This window comes from Monodon monoceros, unplaced genomic scaffold (genome assembly GCF_005190385.1).
Source record: "Monodon monoceros isolate NGI ecotype Baffin Bay Population unplaced genomic scaffold, NGI_Narwhal_1 Super_Scaffold_14, whole genome shotgun sequence".
NCBI lineage: Eukaryota > Metazoa > Chordata > Mammalia > Artiodactyla > Monodontidae > Monodon > Monodon monoceros.
Genome location: NW_021703770.1, coordinates 34,751,658 through 34,778,818, shown reverse-complemented (window position 1 = coordinate 34,778,818; position 27,161 = coordinate 34,751,658). Strand labels below are relative to the sequence as shown.

At 36.7% G+C, this 27,161-nt stretch overlaps 2 protein-coding genes across 2 annotated transcripts in view; one reads left to right on the top strand and one right to left on the bottom strand.

Moving 5' to 3' along the window:
- The first annotated feature begins 7,510 nt into the window (after nucleotides 1-7,510).
- Nucleotides 7,511-27,161, top strand: part of VPS13B (vacuolar protein sorting 13 homolog B) — a 778,183-nt gene continuing 758,532 nt past the window's right edge. Inside the window, exons 1-2 of the mRNA XM_029222782.1 lie at nucleotides 7,511-7,882; nucleotides 22,429-22,572. Coding sequence (XP_029078615.1) covers nucleotides 7,736-7,882; nucleotides 22,429-22,572 — 291 coding nt within the window. The 5' untranslated portion in view covers nucleotides 7,511-7,735. The remainder of the gene's footprint in view (nucleotides 7,883-22,428; nucleotides 22,573-27,161) is intronic.
- LOC114895644 (heterogeneous nuclear ribonucleoprotein A1-like) lies at nucleotides 20,945-22,294 on the bottom strand (the record flags this gene model as incomplete). Its single annotated transcript, XM_029223214.1, is given in 2 exon segments — nucleotides 20,945-21,967; nucleotides 21,969-22,294. Coding segments are annotated over 2 exon segments (1,056 nt in total), but the record flags the coding sequence as incomplete, so codon positions are not given.

The following is a 27,161-nucleotide window of genomic DNA, read 5'->3' as shown; positions in this document are numbered from 1 at the left end:
CAATGGGAGAAGCCACAACAATGGGAGACCCGTGTATTGCAAAAAAAAAAAAAATAAATAAATACAAAGGAAAAACATTAAAAGCAGCAAGGGAGAAGCAACAAATAACACCCAAGGGAGTCCCCATAAGGTTAAAAGCTGATCTTTCAGCAGAAACTCTGCAAGCCAGAAGGGAGTGGCAGGACATATTTAAAGTGATGAAGGAGAAAAACCTGCAACCAAGATTACTCTTCCCACAAGGATCTCATTCAGATTTGATGGAGAAATTAAAACCTTTACAGACAAGCAAAAGCTGAGAGAATTCAGCACCACCAAACCAGCTTTATGACAAACGCTAAAGGAACTTCTCTAGGCAGGAAAAACAGGAGAAGGAAAAGACCTACTATAACAAACCCAAAACAATTAATAGGAACATACATATTGATAATTACCTTAAATGTAACTGTATTAAATGCTCCCAACAAAAGGCATAGACTGGCTGAATGGATACAAAAACAAGACCCGTATATATGCTGTCTTCAAGAGACCCGCTTCAGACCTAGGGACACATACAGACTGAAAGTGAGGGGATGGAAAAAGATATTCCATGCAAATGGAAACCGAAAGAAAGCTGGAGTAGCAATTCTCATATCAGATGAAATAGACTTTAAAATAAAGACTATTACAGGAGACAAAGAAGGACACTACATAATGATCAAGGGATAGATCCAAGAAGAAGATATAAAAATTGTAAATATTTATGCACCCAACATAGGAGCACCTCAATACATAAGGCAAATGCTAACAGCCATAAAAGGGGAAATCGACAGTAACACAATCATAGTAGGGGACTTTAACACCCCACTTTCACCAGTGGACAGATCATCCAAAATGAAAATAAATAAGGAAACACAAGCTTTAAATTATACATTAAACAAGATGGACTTAATTGATATTTATAGGACATTCCATCCAAAAACAACTGAATACACATTCATCTCAAGTGCTCATGGAACATTCTCCAGGATAGACCATACCATGGGTCACAAATCAAGCCTTGGTAAATTTAAGAAAATTGAAATCGTATCAAGCATCTTTTCTGACCACAACACTATGAGACTAGATATCAATTACAGGGAAAAAATCTGTAAAAAATACAAACACATGGAGGCTAAACAATACACTACTTAACAACCAAGAGATCACAGAAGAAATCAAAGAAGAAATCAAAAAATACCTAGAAACAAATGACAATGAAAACACGACACCCCAAAACCTATGGGATGCAGCAAAAAAAGTTCTTAGAGGGAAGTTTATAGCAATACAATCATACCTTAAAAAACAAGGAACAGGGCTTCCCTGGTGGTGCAGTGGTTGAGAGTCCGTCTGCCGATGCAGGGGACACGGGTTTGTGCCCCGGTCCAGGAAGATCCCACATGTCGCGAGTGGCTGGGCCCGTGAGCCATGGCCGCTGAGGCTGTCCGGAGCCTGTGCTCTGCAACGGGAGAGGCCACAACAGTGAGAGGCCCGCGTACTGCAAAAACAAAAACAAAAGAAACAAGGAACATCTCAAATAAAAAATCTAACCTTACACCTAAAGCAATTAGAGAAAGAAGAACAAAAAACCCCAAACTTAGCAGAAGGAAAGAAATCATAAAGATCAGATCAGAAATAAATGAAAAAGAAATGAAGGAAACAATAGCAAAGATCAATAAAACTAAAAGCTGGTTCTTTGAGAAGATAAACAAAATTGATAAACCATTAGCCAGACTCATCAAGAAAAAAAGAGAGAAGACTCAATTCAATAGAATTAGAAATGAAGATGGAGAAGTAACAATTGACACTGGAGAAATACAAAAGATCATGAGAGATTACTACAAGCAACTCTATGCCAATAAAATGGACAACCTGGAAGAAATGGACAAATTCTTAGAAATGCACAACATTCTGAGACTGAACCAGGAAGAAATAGAAAATATGAACAGACCAATCACAAGCACTGAAATTGAAACTGTGATTAAAAATCTTCCAACAAACAAAAGCCCAGGACCAGATGGCTTCATAGGCGAATTCTATCAAACATTTAGAGAAGAGCTAACACCTATCCTTCTCAAACTCTTCCAGAATATAGCAGAGGCAGGATCACTCCCAAACACATTCTACGAGGGCACCATCACCCTGATACCAAAACCAGACAAAGATGTCACAAAGAAAGAAAACTACAGGCCAATATCACTGATGAATATAGATGCAAAAATCCCCAACAAAATACTAGCAAACAGAATCTGACAGCACGTTAAAAGGATCATACACCATGATTAAGTGGGGTTTACCCCAGTAATGCAAAGATTCTTCAATATACGCAAATCAAACAATGTGATACACCATATTAACAAATTGAAGGAGAAAAACCATATGATCATCTCAATAGATGCAGAGAAAGCTTTTGACAAAATTCAACACCCATTTATGATAAAAATCCTCCAGAAAGTAGGCATAGAGGGAACTTTTTTCAACATAATAAAGGCCATAAATGACAAACCCACAGCCAACATCGTCCTCAACGGTGAAAAACTGAAAGCATTTCCAACTAAGATCAGGAACAAGACAAGGTTGCTCACTCTCACCACTATTATTCAACATAGTTTTGGAATTTTTAGCCACAGCAATCAGAGAAGAAAAAGAAATAAAAATCGGAAATGAAGAAGTAAAGCTGTTACTGTTTGCAGATAGCATGATACTATCTATAGAGAATCCTAAAGATGCTACCAGAAAACTACTAGAGCTAATCAATGAATTTGGTAAAGTAGCAGGATACAAAATTAATTCACAGAAATCTCTAGCATTCGTATACACTAATGCTGAACAATCTGAAAGTGAAATGAACAAAACACTCCCATTTACCATTGCAACAAAAAGAATAAAATATCTAGGAATAAACCTACCTAAGGAGACAAAAAAACCTGTATGCAGAAAATTATAAGACTGATGACAGAAATTAAAGATGATACAAATAGATGGAGAGATATACTGTGTTCTTGAATTGGAAGAATCAACATTGTGAAAATGACTCTACTACCCAAATTCAATGCAATCCCTATCAGACTACCACTGGCATTTTTCACAGAACTAGAACAAAAAATTTCACAATTTGTATGGAAAGACAAACGACCCCAAATAGCCAAAGCAATCTTGAGAAAGAAAAACAGAGCTGGAGGAATCAGGCTCCCTGACTTCAGACTATACTACAAAGCTACAGTAGTCAAGACACTATGGTACTGGCACAAAAACAAATATAGATCAATGGAACAGGATAGAAAGCCCAGAGATATACCCACGGACATATGGTCACCTTATCTGTGATAAAGGAGGCAAGAATATACAGTGGAGAAAAGACAGCCTCTTCAATAAGTGGTGCTGGGAAAACTGAACAGCTACATATAAAAGAATGAAATTAGAACACTCCCTAACACCATACACAAAAATAAACTCAAAATGGATTAAAGACCTAAATGTAAGGCCAGACACTAGCAAACTCTTAGAGGAAAACATAGGCAGAACACTCTATGACATAACTCACAGCAAGATCCTTTTTGACCCAGCTCCTAGATAAATGGAAATAAAAACAAAAATAAACAAATGGGAACAAAAACTAAACAAATAAACAAATGGAAATAAAAACAAAAATAAACAAATGGGAACTAATGAAACTTAAAGCTTTTGCACAGCAAAGGAAATGATAAACAAGACCAAAAGACAACCCTCAGAATGGGAGAAAATATTTGCAAATGAAGCAACTGACAAAGGATTAATCTCCAAAATTTACAAGCAGCTCGTGCAGCTCAATATCAAAAAAACAAACAACCCAATCCAAAAATGGACAGAAGACCTAAACAGACATTTCTCCAGAGAAGATATACAGTTTGCCAACAAACACATGAAAGAATGCTCAACATCACTAATCATTAGAGAAAAGCAAATCAAAACTACAATGAGATATCAATTCATACCGGTCAGAATGGTCATCATCAAAAAATCTACAAACCATAAATGCTGGAGGGTGTGTGGAGAAAAGGGAACCCTCTTGCACTGTTGGTGGGAATGTAAATTGATACGGCCACTATGGAGAACTGTATGGAGGTTCCTTAAAAAACTAAAAATAGAGGTACCATACAACCCAGCAATCCCACTACTGGGCATATATCCTGAGAAAACCGTAAGTCAAAAAGAGTCAGTTACCACAATGTTCATTGCAGCTCTATTTACAATAGCCAGGTCATGGAAGCAATCTAAGTGTCCATCAACAGATGAATGGATAAAGAAGATGTGGCACATATATACAATGGAATATTACTCAGTCATAAAAAGCAACGGAATTGAGTTATTTGTAGTGAGGTGGATGGACCTAGAGTCTGTCATACACAGTGAAATAAGTCAGAAAGAGAAAAACAAATCCGTATGCTAACACATATATATGGAATCTAAGAAAGAAAAGTCATGAAGAACCTAGGGGCAAGATAGGAATAAAGGCACTGACCTACTAGAGAATGGACTTTAGGAAATGGGCAGGAGGAAGGGTAAGCTGTGACAAAGTGAGAGAGTGGCATGGACATATATACACTACCAAATGTAAAATAGATAGCTAGTGGGAAGTAGCCACATAGCACAGGGAAGATCAGCTAGGTGGTTTGTGACCAACTAGAGGGGTGGGATAGGGAGGTTAGGAGGGAGGGAGCTGGAAGAGGGAAGAGATATGGGAACATATGTATATGTATAACTGATTCACTTTGTTATAAAGCAGAAACTAACACACCATTGTAAAGCAATTATACTCCAATAAAGATGTTAAAAAAAAAAAACCCAAAAAACACTTTCATGTACCAAAGTGTTCACTGCAGCTCAATTTACAATAGCCAGGACATGGAAGCAACCTAAGTGTACATCGACAGATGAATGGATAAAGAAGATGTGGCATATATATATACAATGGAATATTACTCAGCCATAAAAAGCAACGAAATTGAGTTATTTGTAGTGAGGTGGATGGGGCTAGAGTCTGTTATCAGCGTGAAGTAAGTCAGAAAGTGAAATACAAATCCGTATGCTAACACATATATATGGAATCTAAAAAAAAATGGCTATGAAGAACCTAGGGGCAGGACAGGAATAAAGACGTAGACGTTGAGAATGGACTTGAGGACATGGGGAGGGTGAAGGATAAGCTGGAGTGAAGTGAGAGACTGGCATGGATTTCTGTATTCTACCAAATGTAAAATAGCTAGTGGGAAGCAGTCGCTTAGCACAGGGAGGACAGGTCAGTGCTTTGTGACCACCTAGTGGGGTGGGATAGGGAGGGTGGGATGGAGTTGCAAGAGAGAGGGGATACGGGGATATATGTATACGTATAGCTGTTTCAGTTTGTTATAAAGCAGAAACTAACACACTATTGTAAACAGTTATAGTCCAATAAAGTTGTTAAAAATATCTGGCTAATTTATCTTAATATATTGGTCTCATTTATTAAATTGCCACACAAATAAGACTAGGCCCTTTTTCTTCCCTAGCAGAATAACAGGACTTGGAGCTCCTGCTCTAGACCACCTAGGGCTTTCAAACAATTTGTGCAACCATTTATATTAAAACTTCTGAGCCATGGCTTCAACCTCTTCACTTTTCAAGTGAAGCAGATAACTAATTACTTGGATAATTTACTTGGCTGATTTAGTAGGCTTTAATAAGACCCAAGTTACTTGGGTTATTCATCAAGGCTTTTTGTGAGAGGACAGCTGCTCTGAATTAGCCATTAGCTGCTTCTCTTTCCTTTTTTTTTCCTTCCTTCCTTCCTCTTTCTCCAACCCCCCCACCTTCTTTCTTTTTGAAATTTAGTTCCTTATTTTCATTAACAAAACAGATCTAAACACCTTGGCATCCTCACTTATGCCTCTTTCCTATGGCAGTTTCTAAAACTCTTTCAAGAAACCTCAACTTCATCATATCACCAATGAATTGGGAGACTGGGATTGACATACATACACTAATATGTATAAAATGGATAACTAATAAGAACCTGCTGTATAAAAAAATAAAATTCAAAAATTAAAAAGAAATCTTAAATCGAATTCCAATAAAGAGTTTTAGGAATTTACTTAGGAAGTGTTTTCAATTAAATGCAACGACAACATGGGTGGATATTTTAATAACCTTGTAAGGAAAGTCTATTTTCAAAATGCAGTGGTAGGTGTCTTCTTCAGAGGTTACCAAAAATAGTAAATACTGGTCAATAATTAGGCAGCATGTCCTATGCTATCCCTTTAAGCCCAGTATATAGGTGTTTATCCGGTGTTGGGTGTTTGAGTTTCTTGACTTCATAAGCTTGCAAAGTACTAGAAGGAAAGGTAGTATTTTATACATTCATTTCAGCCTAATAAAACCAATACTGACTTTTAAAGAACTTTGAATTCATTATCTATCAGCTATTTCTTTTCACTTTCTCTAAGAGTCTTATTTCCTTCTGCTATTCCTACCGCTTTTCTGAAGTTCCATATATCGGACTACAATCCAATGGACCTCCACGATTTTCTCTTTATTCCTTCCCCGCACAAATTTAAACATACTAAACCACTCCTTCGCCAAAGTAAAAGAACGCGAGAGCTCGTCTACACGTTTGGTCAAAACGCATTCTCCTAATCCTGATCCCTTCAACTTCTCCTTTCCCCCCGCGAATGAAGCTCTCGATCTAAATTTACCCCCCACCCCACCTGCAGCCTTATTGCTACTGCTCTGCGCACTGAACCCAAGTTCTTTCCAGGTCTTCCATTTCCTAAGAAAAACAAAAGCCACTTGGTTTTCAGGGCTTTAAACACTAGGACCCGCTTTCTTCCTCCTCATCGGACCTATTGGCCCTCCGTGCTTCCTCACTCGGACTCGATATCCACCTCAGCGGCTCTCTTGCCGCAGCACCACTTCCGGATCTCCGGTGTCTCCGCTTTACCGGTCCGCCCACCTCCCCCGCGCACTTCCTAGAGCTTTGTGCGAACCACTAGCTGGGTAGGAGCGGAGACGCAGGCTGGCCGAGGGCCAGCGGTCTCCTCCTAGAAGACGCACTGAATGGCCTCTTCAGCCTGAGAACTCCGGCCCTGCTGCGGAGTCGAGTGGTGGCGGTGGAGGGTTAGTTTGTTTCGAGCACCGAGCGGGGCACACCCGGAAGTGCGCTGTACGGGAGCTGCGCCGCCTCAGCAGGCGGGTGCCGGGTACCGGGAGGTGAAGGAGACGCCACGGAACTCTTCGGCGTGTCACCCGAGGGTGCAATACGGCGAGAGGCGTACGGCCTGCTTCTGGCTCTGTTTCTACGGTGGTAGATCCGGCCGGGTTCCGGGGGGCGAGGGCCTCCTGGGGCGGCTGGGCTGGCTAAGGGAGGGGTGCGGCGGCCAAAGGCGAGCCTGCCTCTCCTCATTTTCCCACTCCAGGGGACCCGCTTTCTTTAGGTCACCACCTCTTCCTCCCACTTCTCGCCAGGCGAGTTGAGGGGAGTTGTACTAGTGAGGCAGTCGCGGCTGGAGCAGAGTCCATTTGAGTTTTCTCTGCTTCTGGGAGAAGGCGAGCGGCCGCTTTGGTGGGGACTGTTGCTATTCGGCCTCTGCAGCCTTTCCTGAGAAATGCCTTTTCCTTAAGGAATGCACCACAGACTCAGTTACCTCTAATGTTTCTGTCTTTATCCCTTTCAGCTTCTGACTTTGACTCCTCTGTACCTTAAAGAATGCTGGAGTCATATGTGACTCCAATTTTAATGAGCTATGTGAATCGCTACATCAAAAACTTAAAGCCGTCAGATCTACAGCTTTCACTATGGGGCGGAGACGTGGTTCTCAGCAAGCTGGAGTTAAAATTGGATGTGCTGGAGCAGGTAAGCGGTGTAGCTGTCACTGGAAACATTTTCAGCCTGCTTGGAAGTAATGTGTGCTTTCCTACACTGACTATGCTTTAAAAGCTTAGTTTTTCTGCTAATGTATTTTGGGCTATCTTGAACTAGAGACCTTGCTTTACAGAATTTTTTTTTTATGGTTTGTTACTAGTGATGGATTATTAGAATCATAATCCCCCAAATTGCCGCAACAGATAGAAAAAAAATTTCATTGTTCTTGTCAGAATTGTTCACTCTGTTACTCAGTTCTTAAGCTTTACCGAATATGCTAATTTACATTGCTAGGATTCTGTATGACGCTGGAAAATATTCTCTTTTTCCTTTTTGGGGAACGAAGGGGTGCGAAAGACAGCAAGGTCACATCTTGAGGAAAGTTCTCTCAGTGGGAAAAATGACATTACCCATGACATCCTCAGAATATTGAATAGACAGATTGAGAATGCCAGCATAGTTGAAAACTTCTTTCTTAATCACTTTTTTAGTTTCTTTTTTTTTAACATGGGAATGGTCTGATGTAAATGAACTGTAACTTCAAAGTTCATATATTTATTAATTCACTTAGTACACTTATTATTAACATATGCCAGGCAATTCTTTTAGGCTTGAGAATACAAAAATTATCTCTGGGAACTCAGGAGTCAGAGACCAACTGCTTTTTAGGAGCTAAGGGAAGACAATCTGATGGTGATGTTATTAGTAACTTTTAGTTATATTCCACTGCTTTCTGTACTATGGAATAACGTGGAGTTAACGCTGAGAAATAATATTCTTGGTTTCTTCCCCTTCCACTCTCCAAGGTTGATTATCTTAATATTTTCATTGTTTTTTAATGAGCACAAATCCTAAGTATACAGCTCAAATTTTGCATATGCATACACCTGTGTAACCACTATCCAGATCAAGAAATAAAATACTTCCTGCACCCCAAAACGCTCTCCTTGCCTTTTTGTAATTAGTACCTCACCCCTAAAACAAGTGACTTGTATTCTGACTTCTATCAACACAGATAAATTTCTTGAACCTGTTCTTGAAACTTAAATGAGAATCACTTGTGTTTGAATTCTTTTGTTCGACATTATGGCCAAGATTAACCCAGGTTCTTGAATGAATGACAGTTTATTCTTTGTATTGCCTTGTGGTATTCCCTTGGTATAAAGATTCACAGTTTATATATTTATTTTCCTTTTGAGGTACATTTGGATTTTTTCTGCTTTTGACAATTATGAAGAAAGCTCTTAAGAACATTCTTGTATTGGACAGGGGTGTTGATTTCCTTTAGATGCATACCTAGGAGGCAGGCATATATTTAGCTTTAATGGATACTGCCAAATAGTTTTCCAGGGTGGTTGTACCAATTTACATTCTCACCAGTAATGTGTGGGAGTTCCAGTTACTTCACATTTTTTGCTGTTACTCGGTAAGTTTATTATTTTTAGCCTTTCCCTGTGCTATTGGCTGCTTGTATATCTTCTTTGGAGAAATGTCTGTTAAAGTCGTTTGCCCATTTTAAAAAGTTTTTTTTGTTACTGAGTTGTAGGAATTATTTATATATTCTGGGTATCAATCCCTTATCAGATATGATGTGCAAGTATCATCTCCCATTGTGGGTTGCCTTTTGACTCTGTTGATAGTATCCTTTGAAGAACCAAAGTTTTAAATTTTGATGAAGTCCAACTTACAACTTTTTCTTTTGATGCCTGGGCTTTTGGTGTTATATCCAAGAAATCATTGCCAAATCCAGTGTCATGAAGCTTTTCCCCTACGTTTTCTTCTAAGAGTTTTATAGTTTTAGCTCTCACATTTAGGTATTTGATCGCTTTTCAGTTAATTTTTGTATGTGGTACAAGGATCCAACTTCATATTTTTTTGCATATGGCTATTCAGTTTTTCTAACATCGTTTGTCAAAGACTGTCCTTTCGCTACTGAATGATCTTGGCACCCTTCTTGAAAATGAAATGGTCATTGATAGGAGGGTTTATTTCTGGGCCCTCCATATGATTCCATTGATCTGTATGTCTGTCTTTATGTCAGTATCACATTGTTTTGATTACCATGACTTTGTAGTAAGTTTTGAAATCAGGAAATGTGAAATCTCCAACTTTTTTCCTTTATTAGTTTTAACATTTTTTAAATTTAATTAAAAAATTTTTTATCGGAGTCTAGTTGATTTACAATGTTGTGTTAGTTATGCTGTACAGCAAAGTGAATCAGTTATACATATACATATATCCACTCTTTTTTAGATTCTTCCCCCATATAGGTCATTACAGAGTACTGAGTAGAGTTCCCTGTGCTACACAGTAGGCCCTTATTAGTTATCTGTTTTACATATAGTAGTGTGTATATGTCAATCCCAGTCTCCCAATTTATCCCTCCGCTGCCCCTTACCAGTTTTTTAAATGTTAGGAAAAATTAATCATGAAGTCATACTAGTTAGGAGTTTTCTTAGTTGGAAAGTTTTAATTCCTGATTTAATTGCTTTAACAGATATAGGACTGTTTAGATTTCTGTTTCTCCTTTTGTTAGTTTTGGTTAGTTACGCTTTTCAAGGAATTTCTCCATTTCCTCAAAATCAGCAAACAATGGTGTGGGCCTAACTTTGTAAATAAAATTTTATTGGAGCCCAGCTATTCTCGTTCGTTTACATGTTGTCTGTGGCTGCTTTTGAAAGCTAAAACGACAGGGTTAAGTGCTGGAACAGAGTCTGCATGGCTTGCAAAAGCCTGAAATATTTACTATCTGCTCCTTACTGAAAAAGTTTGCTTGCCTCTGCTCTAAGTTGTCATATTTAAGCCATAAAGTTGGTTTTTTTTGTTTGTTTTTCATTTTAAAGTTGCCTTAAAAAATCTAGGAACTGGTATGATATCCTCTTTTCAATGCTTATATTAGTAATTTGTATTTTCATTAGTATTGCTAGGGCTTTATTAAAATTAGTCGAAACCCAACTTTATTGATTTTTTTTCTATTGTATTCCTGCTTTCTTTGTAATGTATTTCTTTTCTTTTTTTAAATAAATTTATTTATTTATTTACTTATTTTTGTCTGTGTTGGGTCTTCTTTGCTGTGCACGGGCTTTCTTTAGTTGAGGCGAGCAGGGGCTACTCTTTGTTGCGGCACGCAGGCTTCTCATTGTGGTGGCTTCTCTTGTTGTGGAGCACGGGCTCTAGGCACGTGGGCTTCAGTAGTTGTGGCATGAGGGCTCAGTAGTTGTGGCTTACGGGCTCTAGAGCACAGGCTCAGTAGTTGTGGCACACAGGCTTTGTTGTTCCGTGGCATGTGGGATCTTCCTGGACCAGGGCTAAAACCTGTGTGCCCTGCATTAGCAGGTGGATTCTCAGCCACTGCGCCACCAGGGAAGTCCCCGTAATGTATTTCTGCTCTTATTTTTTTTAATCATTTCTTTTTTTTCCTGTTTCTTTGGATTTGATTTGCCATTGTTTTCTCTAGCTTCTTGAGGTGGAAGCTTAGGTTATTGATTTTCTTCAGCCCTTTTCTACTCTAATATGTGCATTGAATACTGTACATTTTTCTTTAACCGTCTATTTAGCTTTATCACCACAATTTTATATGTTGTCTTTTCATTATTATTCAGCTTAAAAAATTTCATTTTGATTTCATGTAATCCATGGGTTATTTAGAAGTGTGTTGCTTAATTTCCAAACATTTAGTGAATAATTATCTTTCTGTTATTGATTTCTAATTTAACTGCATTGTGGTCAGCACATTCTCTATAATTTTGATCCATTATAATTTATGACTTAGTACATGGTCAAAATTTTATTTTTATAAATATTCCATGTGTAATTGATGAGACATGTATTTCCTACAGTTGTTGCTTTATTCTTCCATAAATGTCAGTTGCTTCAAATTGGTTATTAGAGTTCTTCAAATCTTGTAAATCCATATGGATTTTCATTGTCTGCTTGTTCTGTCAGTTACTAAGAGAGGTATGTTAATGGTTAACATCTCCAACTATGATTGTGGATTTGTCTACTTCCCTTTTATAGTTTTGCCAACCTTCACTTTATATACCTTGAAGTTACATTGTTAAGTGCATACAGATTCAGTACAGTGATACCTTATTGTTGAATATACTTAAAAAAAATCATTCTGAAATATGTCCCTCTTTCATTCACGCTAGTAATTCTTTTTGCCTTAAAGTCTTTTTAATTATACTCTTTTAAAAATTATTTCAGTTGCTTCTCTAAAGATTACAAAATGGATATTTGACTTATTGGCATCTACCTTAAATTAGCATTCTTACCATTTCCTGAATAATCTTACAATAGTTTAACTGCATTTGCCCTCTTCCTCTCCTGCCTTTTTTGGTATTGTGGTCCTTGTTTTTGTTTGTTCAGTTTGGGTTAGCTTGTTTAGTTTGGTTTAGTTTGTTTTTCTGCTGCCTGCAGGTAGAAGCCTAGGTTATTGATTTGAGATAGTTCTCTTTTTCTACTATAGACATTTACCATTTACAGCTCTACGTTTCTTTAGCTGCATCCTATGAATTTTGGTATGTTGTGTTTTTATTTTCATTCAGTTCAAACGTTTTCTGATTTTCCTTGAGATAGCAGTGTATTTTTGCAGATGTTGGATGGAATGGTTTATAGATGTAAGGTCTAAATTGGTTGATAGTGTTTTTCAGGTCTTCTATATCTTTGTTGATTTTCTGTCTGTTCTGTTTATTATTGTAAGTTATTGAATTATTTCTCTTCTCACTTTTGTCAGTTTTTGATTTATGTATTTTGGGGCTCTGTTGCTATCTATGCTCATATATGTTTTATATTTTCTTCTTTTTAAAAAAAATTTTATTGGAGTATAGTTGATTTACAATGTTGTGTTAGTTTCAGGTGTAGAGCAAAGTGATTCAGTTATACATACACATATGCTCATTCTTTTTCAGATTCTTTACCCATGTAGGTTATTACAGAATATTGAGTAGAGTTCCCTGTGCCATACAGTAGGTCCTTGTTGGTTATCTATTTTATATATGGTAGTGTGTGTATGTTAATCCCAAACTCCTAATTTATCTCTCCCCACCACGTTTCCCCTTTGGTAACCATAGGTTTGTTTTCGAAATCTGTGAGTCTGTTTCTATTTTGTAAATAAGTTCATTTGTATATATTTTCTTCTTGAATTTACCCATCATTATAAAGTGTCCCATGTTATCTTTAGTAACAGTTTTTTTTCTTAAAGTCTATTTTATCTGATAATAGGGTAATTACCTCTCTTATGGTTACTGGTTGCATGATACATGTTCTTTTCTTTTTCCCCTCAGTACACTGCATTTTAAACTATCTTACCACTTTTGCCTTGTGTTGTATTTCTTCAAGCCTGGTACCACACTGTTTGAAAGTTTTACAGACATGTTATTTGGCTTCAACAATTCTTTAAAATTTCATCTGCTGTATTTTCAACCTATGACTGGCATAAACTGTTTTTAATTGTTACTTACTTGCAATGGAGAACACTCATATGAAAACCAGGGGAAAATACTGCTGGAAATTAAGATCATAGAAATTAAAATTCTTTATATGCCTAAAATAGAATACCATACCATTTCCCTAAATAGCAAGAAAATATGGTGATTTGATGTATTCAAGGCAAGAAACTGGATCACATGACTTCCTGGGATCTTGTTTATTAATTTTTTTATTACAGTGTAAAAGACATATAGTGTTATATTGTTTCAGGTGTACAATGTAATGATTTGATATTTGTATATATTGCAAAATGATCACCAAAGTAAGCCCAGTTAACACCTGTCACCATACATAGTTAAAAAAGTTGTGTTTCTTGTGATGAGAACTTTCAAGATTTACTCTCTTAGCACCTTTCAAATATGGAATACAGTGTTATTAACTGTACTCACCATGCTGTACATTATATCCCAGGACTATTTAAATTTTATAACTAGAAGCTTGTATCTTTTGACCACCTTTACCCATTTCGTTCACTTTCCACCCCATTGCCTCTGGCAACCACCAATCTGTTATCTGTATCTATACAGAAAAATGAAAAAAAAAACACACCTTTTTCTTATTTTCAACCTATTTGTGTTTTTGAATCTAAAGTATGTCTCTTGTGGAGAGCATATAGTTGGATCTTACTAGTTTTTAAAATCCAGTCTGACAATCTTTGCCTTTTTTTTAAAATTAATTTTTGTTGGAGTATAGTTGCTTTACACTGTTGTGTTAGTTTCTGCTGTATAGCAAAATGAATCAGCTATACATATACATGTATCCCCTTTTTTTGGATTTTCTTCCCATTTAGGTCACCATGGAGCATTGAGTAGAGTTCCCTGTGCTATATAGTATATTCTCGTTAGTTATCTATTTTATACATAATATCACTATCCCAATCTCCCAGTTCATTCCACCCCGCCACCCTTCACCCTTGGCATCATTTGTTCTCTATGTCTGTGTCCCTATTTCTGTTTTGCAAAGAAGATCATCTATACCATTTTTCTAGATTCCACATATATGTGTTAATATACGGTACTTGTTTTTCTCTTTCTGACTTACTTCACTCTCTGTGACCATCTCTAGGTCCATCCACATCTCTGCAAATGACCCAATTTCATTACTTTTTTATGGCTGAGTAATATTCCACTGTATATATGTACCACATCTTCTTTATCCATTCCTCTGTTGATGAAAAGACAGCCCTCAGATTGGGAGAAAATATTTGCAAACGAAGCAACTGACAAAGGATTAGTCTCCAAAATATACAAAAAGCTCATTTAGCTCAATGTCAAAAAAAAAAAAACCCAACCCAATCAAAAAATGGGTGGAAGACCGAAGTAGACATTTCTCCAAAGAAGACATACAGACGGCCAACAAACACATGAAAAGATGCACAACATCACTAATTATTAGAGAAGTGCAAATCAAAACTACAGTGAGGTATCACCTCACACCAGTCAGAATGGTCATCATCAAAAAATCTACAAACAACAAATGCTGGAGAGGGTGTGGAGAAAAGGGAACCCTCTTACACTGTTGGTGGGAATGTAAATTGATACAGCCACTATGGAGAACAGTATGGAGGTTGCTTAAAAAACTAAAAATAGAACTGCCATATGACCCAGCAGTCCTACTACTGGCAGTATACCCAGAGAAAACCGTATTTCAGAAAGACACATGCATCCCAGTGTTCATTGCAGCACTATTTACAATAGCCAGGACATGGAAGGAATCTTTGCCTTTTGATTGGAATATATAATCCATTCACATTTTGTTTTTATTCATATGGTTGGATTTCTGTCTACCATTTTGCTATTTTCTGAGTGTCTCATGTCTTTTTTGTTTCTCTCATAATCCTTTGCTACTTTCTTTACTATTAAGTAGATATTTTTTAGTATTGCATTTTAATTCCTTTGATTTTTAATTTATTTTGAGTTATTTTCTTAGTGGTTGCTTAGAGGATTACAATATGCATCTAATTTATCACAGTCTATTTGAGATTAATGCTGACTTTATTCCATTAAAGTACAGAAACTTTCTCTACTATAGCTTCATTTCTTCTCCCTCCTTTGTGGTACTATTTTCACATATATTGCATTTCTTTGTTATAAACCTAATATATCAACGTTATAATTGTTTTTTGTGATTGCCTTTTGAATCAGAAGAAAAAAGAAGAAAACATTTATACTGTCTTTTAATAATTATCTACATATATACTTTTATTAGTGCTGTTTGTGTGGCTTTGAGTTACAATCTGGTATTGCTTCCTTTCTGTCCAAAGAACTTCTTTTAGTATTCTGTTACAAAGAATTACCTGAGACTTTATTTTGGTATGCCTTTATTTCACCTTCATTTTTGAAGTATACTTTTGCTGGATATAGGATTTTTGGTTGATGGTTATTTTCTTTTGTTATTTAAATATATCATCTCACTGCCTTTTTGCCCTTATTGTTTGTAATGACAAGTTAGCTTTTAATCTACTAAGAGTTTTCTTGTATGTGACAAGTTGATTTTCTGTTTCTGCTTTCAAGATTTTCTTCTTGTCCTAGGCTTTCAAAGTTTTTGCTTTGATATGTCTGGGTGTGGATTTGCTGATTCTTTCTTCTGCCAGCTCAAATCTGATGTTGAGTTCTTTCAGTGAATTTTTAATTTTGTTTATTGTATTTTTAAACTCAAAAATTTCTATTTGGTTTTTTTTTTTATAATTTCTATCTCATCCTTGGTATTCTCTACTTGATGAATCGTTGTGGTCATATATTCCTTTAATTATTTAAATATAGCTTCCTTTATTTCTTTGAACATATTTATAATAGATGTTTTGAAGTCCTTGTGTAGTAAGTCCTACATTTGTGCATCCTCAGAGATAGTTTCTCTTGACTACTTTGCATGCTTTTCATGTTTCACAATTTTTAGTTGAAAACTGGGCGTTTTGGATAATATGCTTTAGCAACTCTGCATTCTGATTTCTTCTCTCTGGGGATATTTGTTGTTGCTGTTGGTTTATGTATTTGTTTAGTGCCTTGCCTGGGCTAAATTTGTGGTGTCTGTTTCCTCTGCAGTGTGGCCTCTGATGACTGTGCTCATTTTTTTTTTTTTCCTCCCCCAATTCTTTCTGTTTTTAGGCTTGGCTTTCTAGGGATTACCCCTGGGTCACTGTAATTGAGTCATCAGCCAGTGATTGGCTAGAGGTTGTTTAAGCTTTTGAACCAATAAGGCTTCTGCTCTTTGGCATGGGACATATGCATGTACTAGATAATGCTTTCAAAGTTCAAGGAGTTTACAAATCTGATACATGTTTTTACTTACTCTGTTTACAAGGCTTCTTGGTCAACCAAGGATGAGTAGATTGTTAGGGGTCTCTCCAGTGTCGTGTCATCTAAGTAAGCACAGCCTGGCACATACATACAGCTTTCCAGGTTACCAGGGATACTGAGGTCATAGCAAGGCCATCTTTGGCTGTCTTGTTCTCTGGATTTCTCTGTTAATTTTCTGGCTGGTCTTCTGTTTAGTTTCTTGCACCAACTGCTGTTGTGACCTCAGGGTAGCCTTCCCTTATTGCCCCTGAGATTTCTGTTGTTTTTAATAACTTTGTCCAGTTTTGTCACTGCTTTCTGGGGAGAGGATTTGCCAACCTTCTAACTTAGAATTCTTGAAGTCCTGTCTTACATTCATTTTTATTTTGTGGTAAAAAGCATATAGCATAAAATTTACCATCTTAACCATTTTTAAGTGGATAGTTGTGTTAATTATATATATTGGGGTGGCCAAAAAGTTTCTTTGGGTTTTTCCATAATGTATTACAGAAAAACCTGAATGCACTTTTTGGCCAACCCAATACATTGTTGTTCAACAGATCTCTAGAACTTTTCATCTTCCAAAACATAAATTCTGTACCCACTGAAAAACTACTTCCCTTTTCTCTTCCCCCAGCCCCTGGCAACCACTGTTCTACTTATGTGTCTAAGAATTTGACTAATTTAGGTACATTATAGAAGTGGAATCAAACAATATTTGTCTTTGTGTGACTGGCTTATTTCATTTAGTACAATGTCCTTGAGGTTCATTATATGTTGTAGCATATGACAGAATTTCCTTTTTAAAGACTGAATAATATTTCGTCATGTGTATATACCACATTTTCTTTATACATTTATCTTTCAATGGACATTAGGTTGTATCCACCTCTTGACTATTGTGAATAATGCTGCAAAAAATATGGTTGTACAAATATGTTTTCAGGATCCTGGTTTCAGTTCTTTTTAGTTTGTGCTCAGAACTGAGATTGCTGGATCATATGGTAATTCTGTTTTTAATTGTTTGAAGAATCTCTGTACTGTTTTCCGTAGTGGCTGCACTATTTTACATTTTCATCAACAGTGCACAAGGGTTCTACGTTCTTCATATACTCACCACACTTATCACTTCCTGTGGTGGGTTTTTTTTTTTTTGGGGGGATAGGTGCCATTATAACAGGTGTGAGATGATATATCATTATGGTTTTGATTTGCATTTCTCTGGCAATTAATGATGGTGAGCATGTTTTCCTCTATTTGTTGGCCATTTGTATATGCTTTTTGAAAATGTCTATTCGAGTCATTTCCCCGTTTTTAAAATTGGATTATTTGTTTTTTTGTTGTTGAGTTGTCATAGTTCTTTATAGATACTAGATTTTAACCCCTTATCAGATAATATGGTTTACAAATAGTTTCTCTCATGTGGGTTTCCTTTCCACTTTGCTGAGTGCTTTCTTTGCTCTGTGGAGGTTTTTAGGTTTGATGTAGTCCTTTTCATCTATTTTTGCTTTTGTGGCCTGCTATATTCATTTTTCAAGTATCCCTTTTTTCTGTGTGAGAATATTTTTAAATTGCTTACCTAGAATTATATTTATGAGAGCTAGTCAATCCTCTAAATTTTTCATTACTATATCCTTTGTGCAGCCATAGATATTCTGGTTTTAGGGATGTATTTTTCACAATGTATTTCTGAGTAGTTACAAGTAAATAGAATATTTTTAAGTTGTACAATATATTTTGAGAAGGAAAAGGAATGAAAAGAAAATCATTTCTTTGTGGTTACCTCAGGATGATCCATTTATTATAACAGTCAGCATTTTCTTTTGCCTTTTACAAGGCATAAATGTGTTCTTATTTGTTTATCACAACAACTCTGTGATGAGGAAATGGAAATGATCTTGCTTTATAGTCAGATAATTAATAAGTGTTGAACTTCAGTTGGATCTCCAACATGGGCCATATGGTTCAAAATTCCATGTTTTAATGTAGAATGCTGCCTCTTGTGTTAGTGTTTTTTTAGTTATTCAGATGATTAGTAGCATTCTGGTGATACCAAGGTCTTGAGTTTGGTTCAGGTGTCTTTTAACTTCTCCCTAAGAAAAGCCAATTTGTGCCCATAGACTGCGGTTTTGGTAGCCATTTCACAAACGTATCATTGTTACACAAGTCAAGGGTAGAGATGGAGATGTCATTGGAACATTATCCAAATGGATGTATAACCAATGGAAATGTATTCAGTGCTCATAATGAAAGTTAGGTGCAGTATAGTTGTTGATAAGAGGAAGGGCTCTGGCATCATAGTTTCTGGTTTTGAGTCACAGAGCTCCTAGCTGAGTCATTTTTGAAAGTTAGTTGACCTTTCCATGCCTCAGATTTTTTATCTGTAAAGTGGGTATAATAGTATTTACTTTTTGGGGTACTTACAAAGATTAAATTTTGCATTCAGGTAAAGTGCTTAAAGCAGTGTATGGTACACAGTAAGTGCTCAGTAAACATTGTCTTCATTATGGACACTGATCAAAATATAATCTGTTCCATTGATTAATGCTGGGAGAAAGTACTGCATCTTTAAAATTAATGAAATAATGAGAACTGTTTAAAAATTGTGACATTCCATTAGAATAGTAGAAATAGATTTTTAGTATTCTGCCCTTTAAAAAAACTTGTGAAGACATAAAGGAGGCTTATACATTTGTAATAATAAATAGTTAGCATCTTTATATTGATTGCTCTTTGAGGAAGACAGTGTCCTAAGTGCTTTATATAAATTAATTCATTTAATCCTCAAACACACTACTATTATCCAGTTTTACAGATAAAGAAACTGAGACACACATACTTTAATACAACTTGCCTATTGTCATTGTGCTAGTAAGTAGCAGAGGTAGGATTAAATCCACTTGTGCTGGCTCTAGAGTTATTGGTCTTAACCACTTTGCTGTACTATATCTGTATATATTTAGCTATGTTGCTAAACCAAGTAAGGGACAATTCTTAGATGAATGAATAGCTTAATATTTATCTTAACTTTCACAAATAGAGTTACAAGAATGTGACTGAGATATAGTTCAAATACAAATTTGTTTTTTTCTTTTGTTGGTTTGTAACATTTTATCTGAAGGTGAAACAATTTAGTATAAAGTGATTGTGGTAACATTTACGTTTTCATTTCTAACTTTTTTTTGAGAGGAAGTGCCTTTTTTTTGTCATCTTTACTGGAGTATAATTGCTTTACAATGTTGTGTTAGTTTCTGCTGTACAACAGAGTGAATCAGAGCTATATGTATACATATATCCCCATATCCCCTCCCTCTTGAGCCTCCCTCCCACCCTCTATCCCACCCTTCTAGGTCATCACAGAGCATTGAGCTAATCTCCCTGTGCTATGTAGCAGCTTCCCACTAGCCATCCATTTTACATTTGGTAGTGTGTATATGTCAATGCTACTTTCACTTTGTCCCAGCTTCCCCTTCCCCTGCTGTATCCTCAAGTCCGTTCTCTACGTCTGTATCTTTATTTCTGCCCTGCCACTAGGTTCATCAGTACCGTTTTTTTAGATTCCATATACATGCGTTAGCATACGTCTAACCTTTTTAATAATAATGGAAACCAGTCAGAAAACACTTAGAGTTTATGACCAAATAGTATCCAGGTACAATCTTTAATTAGGTAAAGCTCAATAAATTTTTTTTCTAAGTTGGTCCATTTTTATTTTGTCAGGTCATTCTCCTATCTTTAATTCCATTCTCTTTAAACTTGCCTTACAATCATATTCTGTTATTATTTCCATTTAGCAAAATAAGAAATAGAGGCCTACACAGGTTAAGTAGCTTATTAAATGTAACTTGCACAATAAGTTTTTGTAGTTTATCATTAACTATAGTTTAACAAGTTATTTGATGCTGCTTTTTAAAAAAAATAAATTTATTTATTTATTTTTGGCTGTGCTGGGTCTTTGTTGCTGTGCGTGGGCTTTCTCCAGCTGCGAGAGTGGGGGCTACTCTTTGTTGCTGTGCGCGGGCTTCTCATTGCAGTGGCTTCTCTTGTTGCGGAGCACGGGCTCTAGGTGCGCGGGCTTCAGTAGTTGTGGCTCGTGGGCTCTAGAGCACAGGCTCAGTAGTTGTGGTGCATGGGCTTAGTTGCTCTGAGGCATGTGGGATCTTCCCGGATCAGGGATCGAACTTGTGTCCCCTGCATTGGCAGGTGGATTCTCAACCACTGTGCCACCAGGGAAGTCCATTGATGCTGCCTTTTTTTTTTTAAAGACATTTATTCAGTGTCATGATCATGCAATCAACAGCATGGGTGAGAAAAAAAAAATCTACATTAAAACTCTTTGTTGGAATGCTTTATACTTTCCACAGAACAGAAACTAAAATAACCTGTTATACAGTTAGTCACAATTACAGTCCTTGAGTTTTTTTGCCCATACACATGAGTATTGTCTAAAATGTGTTCTTTGTAGCAGCTAGGCCCTGCCACCACTGTGCTTGGCTGAGTTCACAAATCTTTTGTAACCTGTAGCTTCCCTGTCACTTCTCTGGCTCTCCTCTCCTGCTAAGCTTTGTTTCCTGTCAGTAATTAAAACCTTCTGCTACTGCCATAGCTACTGCTGCTGCTGGAACCTCCATAGCCACCTTGGTTTCGTGGTTCGGCAAAGTATTGGCTTCCACCACCACAGGGGCCAGAACTTCTGCCTCCAAACTTTCCTCCTTTCATGGGTCCAAAATTTGAAGATTGGTTGTTGTAATTGACAAAATCATTGTAGCTTCCACCACCTCCAAAATTGCTTCCATCATTACCAAACCCATTACTGCCATCCCCACTGCCACCACATCCACCACCACCGCCGCTGCCACCAAAGCCACCTCGACCACTGAAGTTTCCTCCATGACCAAAGCTGTCATTCCCATCAAAACCCCCTCCACGACCACCACCAAAGTTTCCAGAACCACTTCGACCTCTTTGGCTGGATGAGGCACTAGCCATCTCTTGCTGAGATAGGGCTTTCCTTACTTCACAGTTGTGGCCATTCACAGCGTGGTGTTTCTGAATGACAGTCTTGTCTACGGAGTCATGGTCATCAAAGGTTAAACTGAAAGCAAAGCCTCCCTTTTTGCCACTGCCTTGGTCAGTCATGATTTCAATCACTTCAGTTTTCCCATACTGTTCGAAACAATCTCTTAGGTGATGTTCTTCAGTGTCTTCTTTAAGGCCACCAACAAAAAGCTTTTTCACAGTTAAGTGGGCACCAGGGCTTTGAGAATCTTCTCTTGAGACGGCCCTCTTTGGTTCCCCAACTCTTCCATCCCTTATGTGGCCTTGCATTCATGGCTGCATCCACCTTCTCCACAGTGGCATATGTGACAAACCGGAAGCCTCTGGAGTGCTTGGTGTTTGGATCCCTCATTACCACACAATCTGTGAGCGTTCCCCATTGCTTAAAATGGCTCCTCAGACACTCATTGGTTGTTTCAAAGCTCAAACCTCCGATGAAGAGCTGCCTCAGCTGTTCGGGCTCTTTGGGAGACTCTGACTTAGACGTGACGGCAGTGGAGGAGGGAGACGTCAACGATGCTTGCTTGGCGGCGTCCACTGGCAGAAAGGAGTAATGTACCGAACGTATCTCGATGCTCTTTTTTGATGAAAAGTAATTTCCAGAATATTTTTGTGTTGGAAATTTTATTTTTCTTTTCAGAAAGTATTTTGGATATTAGAATGAAAAAAATATTAAGCACTTACTAAATTTTCTTTAATATTTTGTATTTTAAGGAATTGAAATTACCATTCACTTTTTTAAGTGGACATATTCACGAACTGAGGATCCATGTACCGTGGACAAAACTGGGTTCAGAACCAGTGGTAATTACCATCAATACAATGGAATGTATTTTGAAACTTAAAGATGGGATACAGGTAAGAAATTATTAAACCTAGTTGTTTATGTTAACCAATTTTAAGAAATTATTAAACCTAGTTGTTTATGTTAACCAATTTTAATAGTTATTAGTATTTGATATTTTTTTAACTTTTGGGATGTGTCAGGTTTTACATAAACAAATCTTAGCTTGTGCACTTAATTTTTTTTTTACATACCTATTAAAGTAACATAATTAATTGCAAAAGGGTTTTCTTTTTTTTTTTTTAACATCTTTATTGGGGTATAATTGCTTTACAATGGTGTGTTAGTTTCTGCTTTATAACAAAGTGAATCAGTTATACATATACATACGTTCCCATATCTCTTCCCTCTTCCAGCTCCCTCCCTCCCACCCTCCCTATCCCACCCCTCCAGGCGGTGGTCACCGAGTTGATATCCCTGTGCCATGCGGCTGTACCTTACGTTTGTTAGGCAAAAGGGTTTTCTTAAATTTGGATAAAATATATCCTAATGGTTATTTTCATACTCATTTTACTTAATCTGATCATAGCCTTAATAGGGATTATGCATATTGCTTATTACCCATATCTGCCAGAAATGGGGCCTGATTGTGTCCAATTTTTAGGTGAAGGTTTTTGAATTTTTGCAGTGACATTTCTAAATGAGATAGAAATTTCTCAGGTTATTTTTTGAGAAGATGAAAATATATTGAATTTCCCTTCATACCTAATTTCATTGTGTCTTTGAGGTTTTGTCATCAGAAACTGATTTTTTTCTGACTTCTTTCTTTGACCCACGTTACATTTCTTTTCAGTGTTTTTGTTAAGGTATAATAGTGATTTTAAGGAGTTTCTACCAAAAATTTTCTAATCTAAGAAGCAAACAGGTCTGGGCAGCAGCATATTGTGACGAATTCTTCCACTTTTATCCTGTATAAAAGTAGTATCTCTGTCTTTCATTTTTATTACTTTTTCCTTACCCCGTATTTAATTTTCAGTTTTAAGGAAGCCTTTCTAGATCAAGTGAGTTGATGAGTATTATTAAGTTTCAACTTCTGTGAAATGAGTAAAGGTTATTTATAAATTGCTAAAATCATTTCCTATTTGCAGTAGATACTTTGAGTGTCATATGAACCTACTGGGCTCAAAACTGTTTTTCTTTCTGTGAAATCTCTAATTCCAAACCTTTATTATGCAATTTAACTTAACTAATGTAGTTCCTGGAAGTGAGTAGACCAATGCTATACTCTCATTAAAATTTATTTGGGAACTTTAAATATCTGGGAGATTGATTTAGGAATCTGTAGATAGTTATGTGCAACAAAGTTTTATTTTACATTTATATTTGGTAATACTTAAATGGTTCTTAATCATCATCTGTTCCTGGAATTTAATTTTTTTTTAAGAAGTCTGGACTTGGTTATACCACCCATGTGGTGCTCCATATTAAGTGAAAAAAAAAAAAATCCAGACACTAAGTGTTTTTTCAATGGGAAGGTGGAAGTTTCAAGGCCAGATGTCCCATAAGAAACACATTTTAAAAGAGGCAAATTACAACTAATTATAGAGGCTGCAGAAAAAGATTTGTAACACATGACTTAGTGTAACCTAGAACTAATATTTGATATTGGACCATGCAGATGGCTACTGCAGGAATGATCAGATTTCCTGCTTATACGGTATTTGAGACTTGAATTTTGTGGTGTGTACAGCAAAAGGTCAAGTGTCATGAATGTAAACCACTCTCAAAACAAGTATTTTTTACAGATGTTTAAAATTTTGAGGTAGAAAGGATTTTTGAAAATTGCAGTTGACATTTGGACAAATTATTCAGCATTGTACACCTCTGGAGAGTTATACTTGAGTTTATGCTAGTGATTGGAATTAATTTCTTAGTAAAAACATTATAGATGAAACACATTTTAAAATAGTTTATTTTCCTATTTTAAGCTTTGATTAGTATAATAGGAAATTAACTTAAAAAACTATATATGTGTTAGTAAAATTGAGTAAGCCCATATTTGATTTATATTATTTCAAATTATTATAGACGCACAATGAAGAAAAGACTTATTTTCTAAATAAAATTAGTGTGGATGGTAGGTTAAATGAAGGGGCCTTTTAGAGTTATAGGTATGAATCTGTTAAAAATAATATTGTATGAGAATGTAATAAAATGAAATTTAAAAGTTAGAAATCTGAGGTTTATTCAGAAATCATAAAAAAACAATATTGCTGAATTTCTTGATAAGAAGGCATGTGTAGTTTGTAAAGTTCAATTAAATTCTAACATTTGTTGATTTTTATTTTACTCGTCAGTACACTGTAAAGCATTGCAAGATATTTATATAATTTCCACAAAAGCTACTTAGAAAATGAGATTTATAATGATTGTGACTCTTTTGATAATAGTTATAGTATACTTCCTTAACATGTCTTTGTGATCATTTTTAATTATAGAGACTTTTTTTGATGCACAGGTGACCAAGTTGTTGTGTTAGGTAAGATAAAGTCACCTTGATGTCCAGTCTGAATTAGTTTAATATATTGATATTTCACTTAGTAAATATGCTATTTACTCTGAGAGACATATCTGTGTCAGTCATACCCACCTTTAGATCCTGTAGATTTGAACTGTTTTCTTTTTCTTTTTTGGACTTGAGACACAGAATTTGATTCATGACACATTATCAGTAGTGGTCCAGGTCTGACTTGTTTATTTAGCTAGTTTTGTCCACTCTAGGCTAATCTAATAAATACTTGTGGACCCAGCATACGGCTGAAGAATGAAAACCTTACCAGTAACTTACATTTAACTATGTGCTCCTCTCCTTTTGCATATTTTTGTTTATCCTCTGTGGGCCTCACCTGTAAACTAGGGCAAGACCTGCTACATAGTTCTTTTATTCTTTGATTGTTTATGCTTTCTCTGCTCATTGTGTTAATAAGTCTTGCAAAAAGCTTCTTCAACCTAAAGAGAGTAGTAAATTTATTTTTAAAGTACTAATTTATTCTGGCCTTTGTGCCACCTAGAAAGTAAACTTTCAAAATCTTTTGACCTAATAAATGTAACCATTTGTAAGGCTCTTTATAGAAGTGATACTTGTTATTCATAAAAACAAACAAACAAACTTTAAAAAATCTTTTGAACCTAAACCAAAACTATAAGTACCATTCAAAACTTGAGATAAAAAACTAAGCTTTTTGTTAATGTATTGGGTTGGCCAAAAAGTTCATTTGGGTTTAAGTAAAAACACTTTTCATTTTCACCCGGAACTTTATTGAACAGCGTATTCATTAACTGAACAAACTCTTTGGCCAACACAATATGTGCTTTTTTTTGTTTTTTTTTGTTTTTTGTTTTTTTTTTTGGTACGCGGACCCCTCACCGCTACGGGCTCTCCCATTGCAGAGCACAGGCCCCGGACGCGCAGGCCCAGCAGCCATGGCTCACGGGCCCAGCCGCTCCACGGCATGCGGGATCCTGCTGGACCGGGGCACGAACCCACGTCCGCTGCATCGGCAGGCGGGCCCTCAACCACTGCGCCACCAGGGATGCCCACAATATGTACTTTTAAATCCTGGTTAGTGCTCGGAGTTACATAGTAATCTTGCCTGTCCTCTTTCCTTGCATGTTTTGATGCGGTGGAAATTGGCTATTGGAAGTTTTGCTAAGGCTATTAACAATATTTACGTGGCCTTTTATTTATTTTCTTAACGCTTTAATTCTCTTATCTGAGACTGGATTAATCTGGTTGACTGCTGCTGTGGTTTGAGTATATCCCTCCAAAATTCATATGTTGAAACCCTAACCCCCAGAGATGATGGTATTAGGAAGTGGGCCTTGGGAAGATGCTTGTCATGAGAGTGGAGACCTCATGAATGAGATTAGTGCCTTTTATTTGTTTTTTAAATTTTTAAATAAATTTATTTTATTTATTTATTTTTGGCTGTGTTGGGTCTTCGTTGCTGCACGTGGGCTTTCTCTAGTTGTGGAGAGGGGGGGCTACTCTTTGTTGCGGTGTGCGGGCTTCTCATTGCGGTGGCTTCTCTTGTTGTGGAGCACGGGCTCTAGGCGCTCGGGCTTCTGTAGTTGTGGCACATGGGCTCAGTAGTGCCTTTTAAAAGAGGCTCCAGAGAGATCCCTAACCCCTTCTGCCAAGTGAGGATGCAATGAAAAGGCACTGGCTGTGAACCAGAAAAAGGGCCCTCGCCAGACCAGGTTGGCACCTTGACCTTGGACTTCCTAGCCTTCAGAACTATGAGAAATAAATTTCTGTTGTTTATTAGCTACCCAGTCTGTGGTGTTTTGTTATAGCAGCCCAAATGGCCTAAAACAACTACCTTTTCACACATTGAGTAAGGGCTCAGAATTGCTGACTTAGGTTGTGGAATTTATTGTACTATTATTGATTCCCTCGCTTGCACTACCACAGGTTAGTGATGGTGGTGATGATACTAGCAGATAGCGTAGTTTAGGTTCTGTGTGTAGATTCCTTCTATGAAAAATGAGACTTAAGAGTTCCCTATAAATTATGAGTAGCGTCTTTACTTCCCCTAGGGAATCCTTTTATATTGGGTGCATAAATATTTACAAATGTTACATCCTCTTGTTGGATTGACCC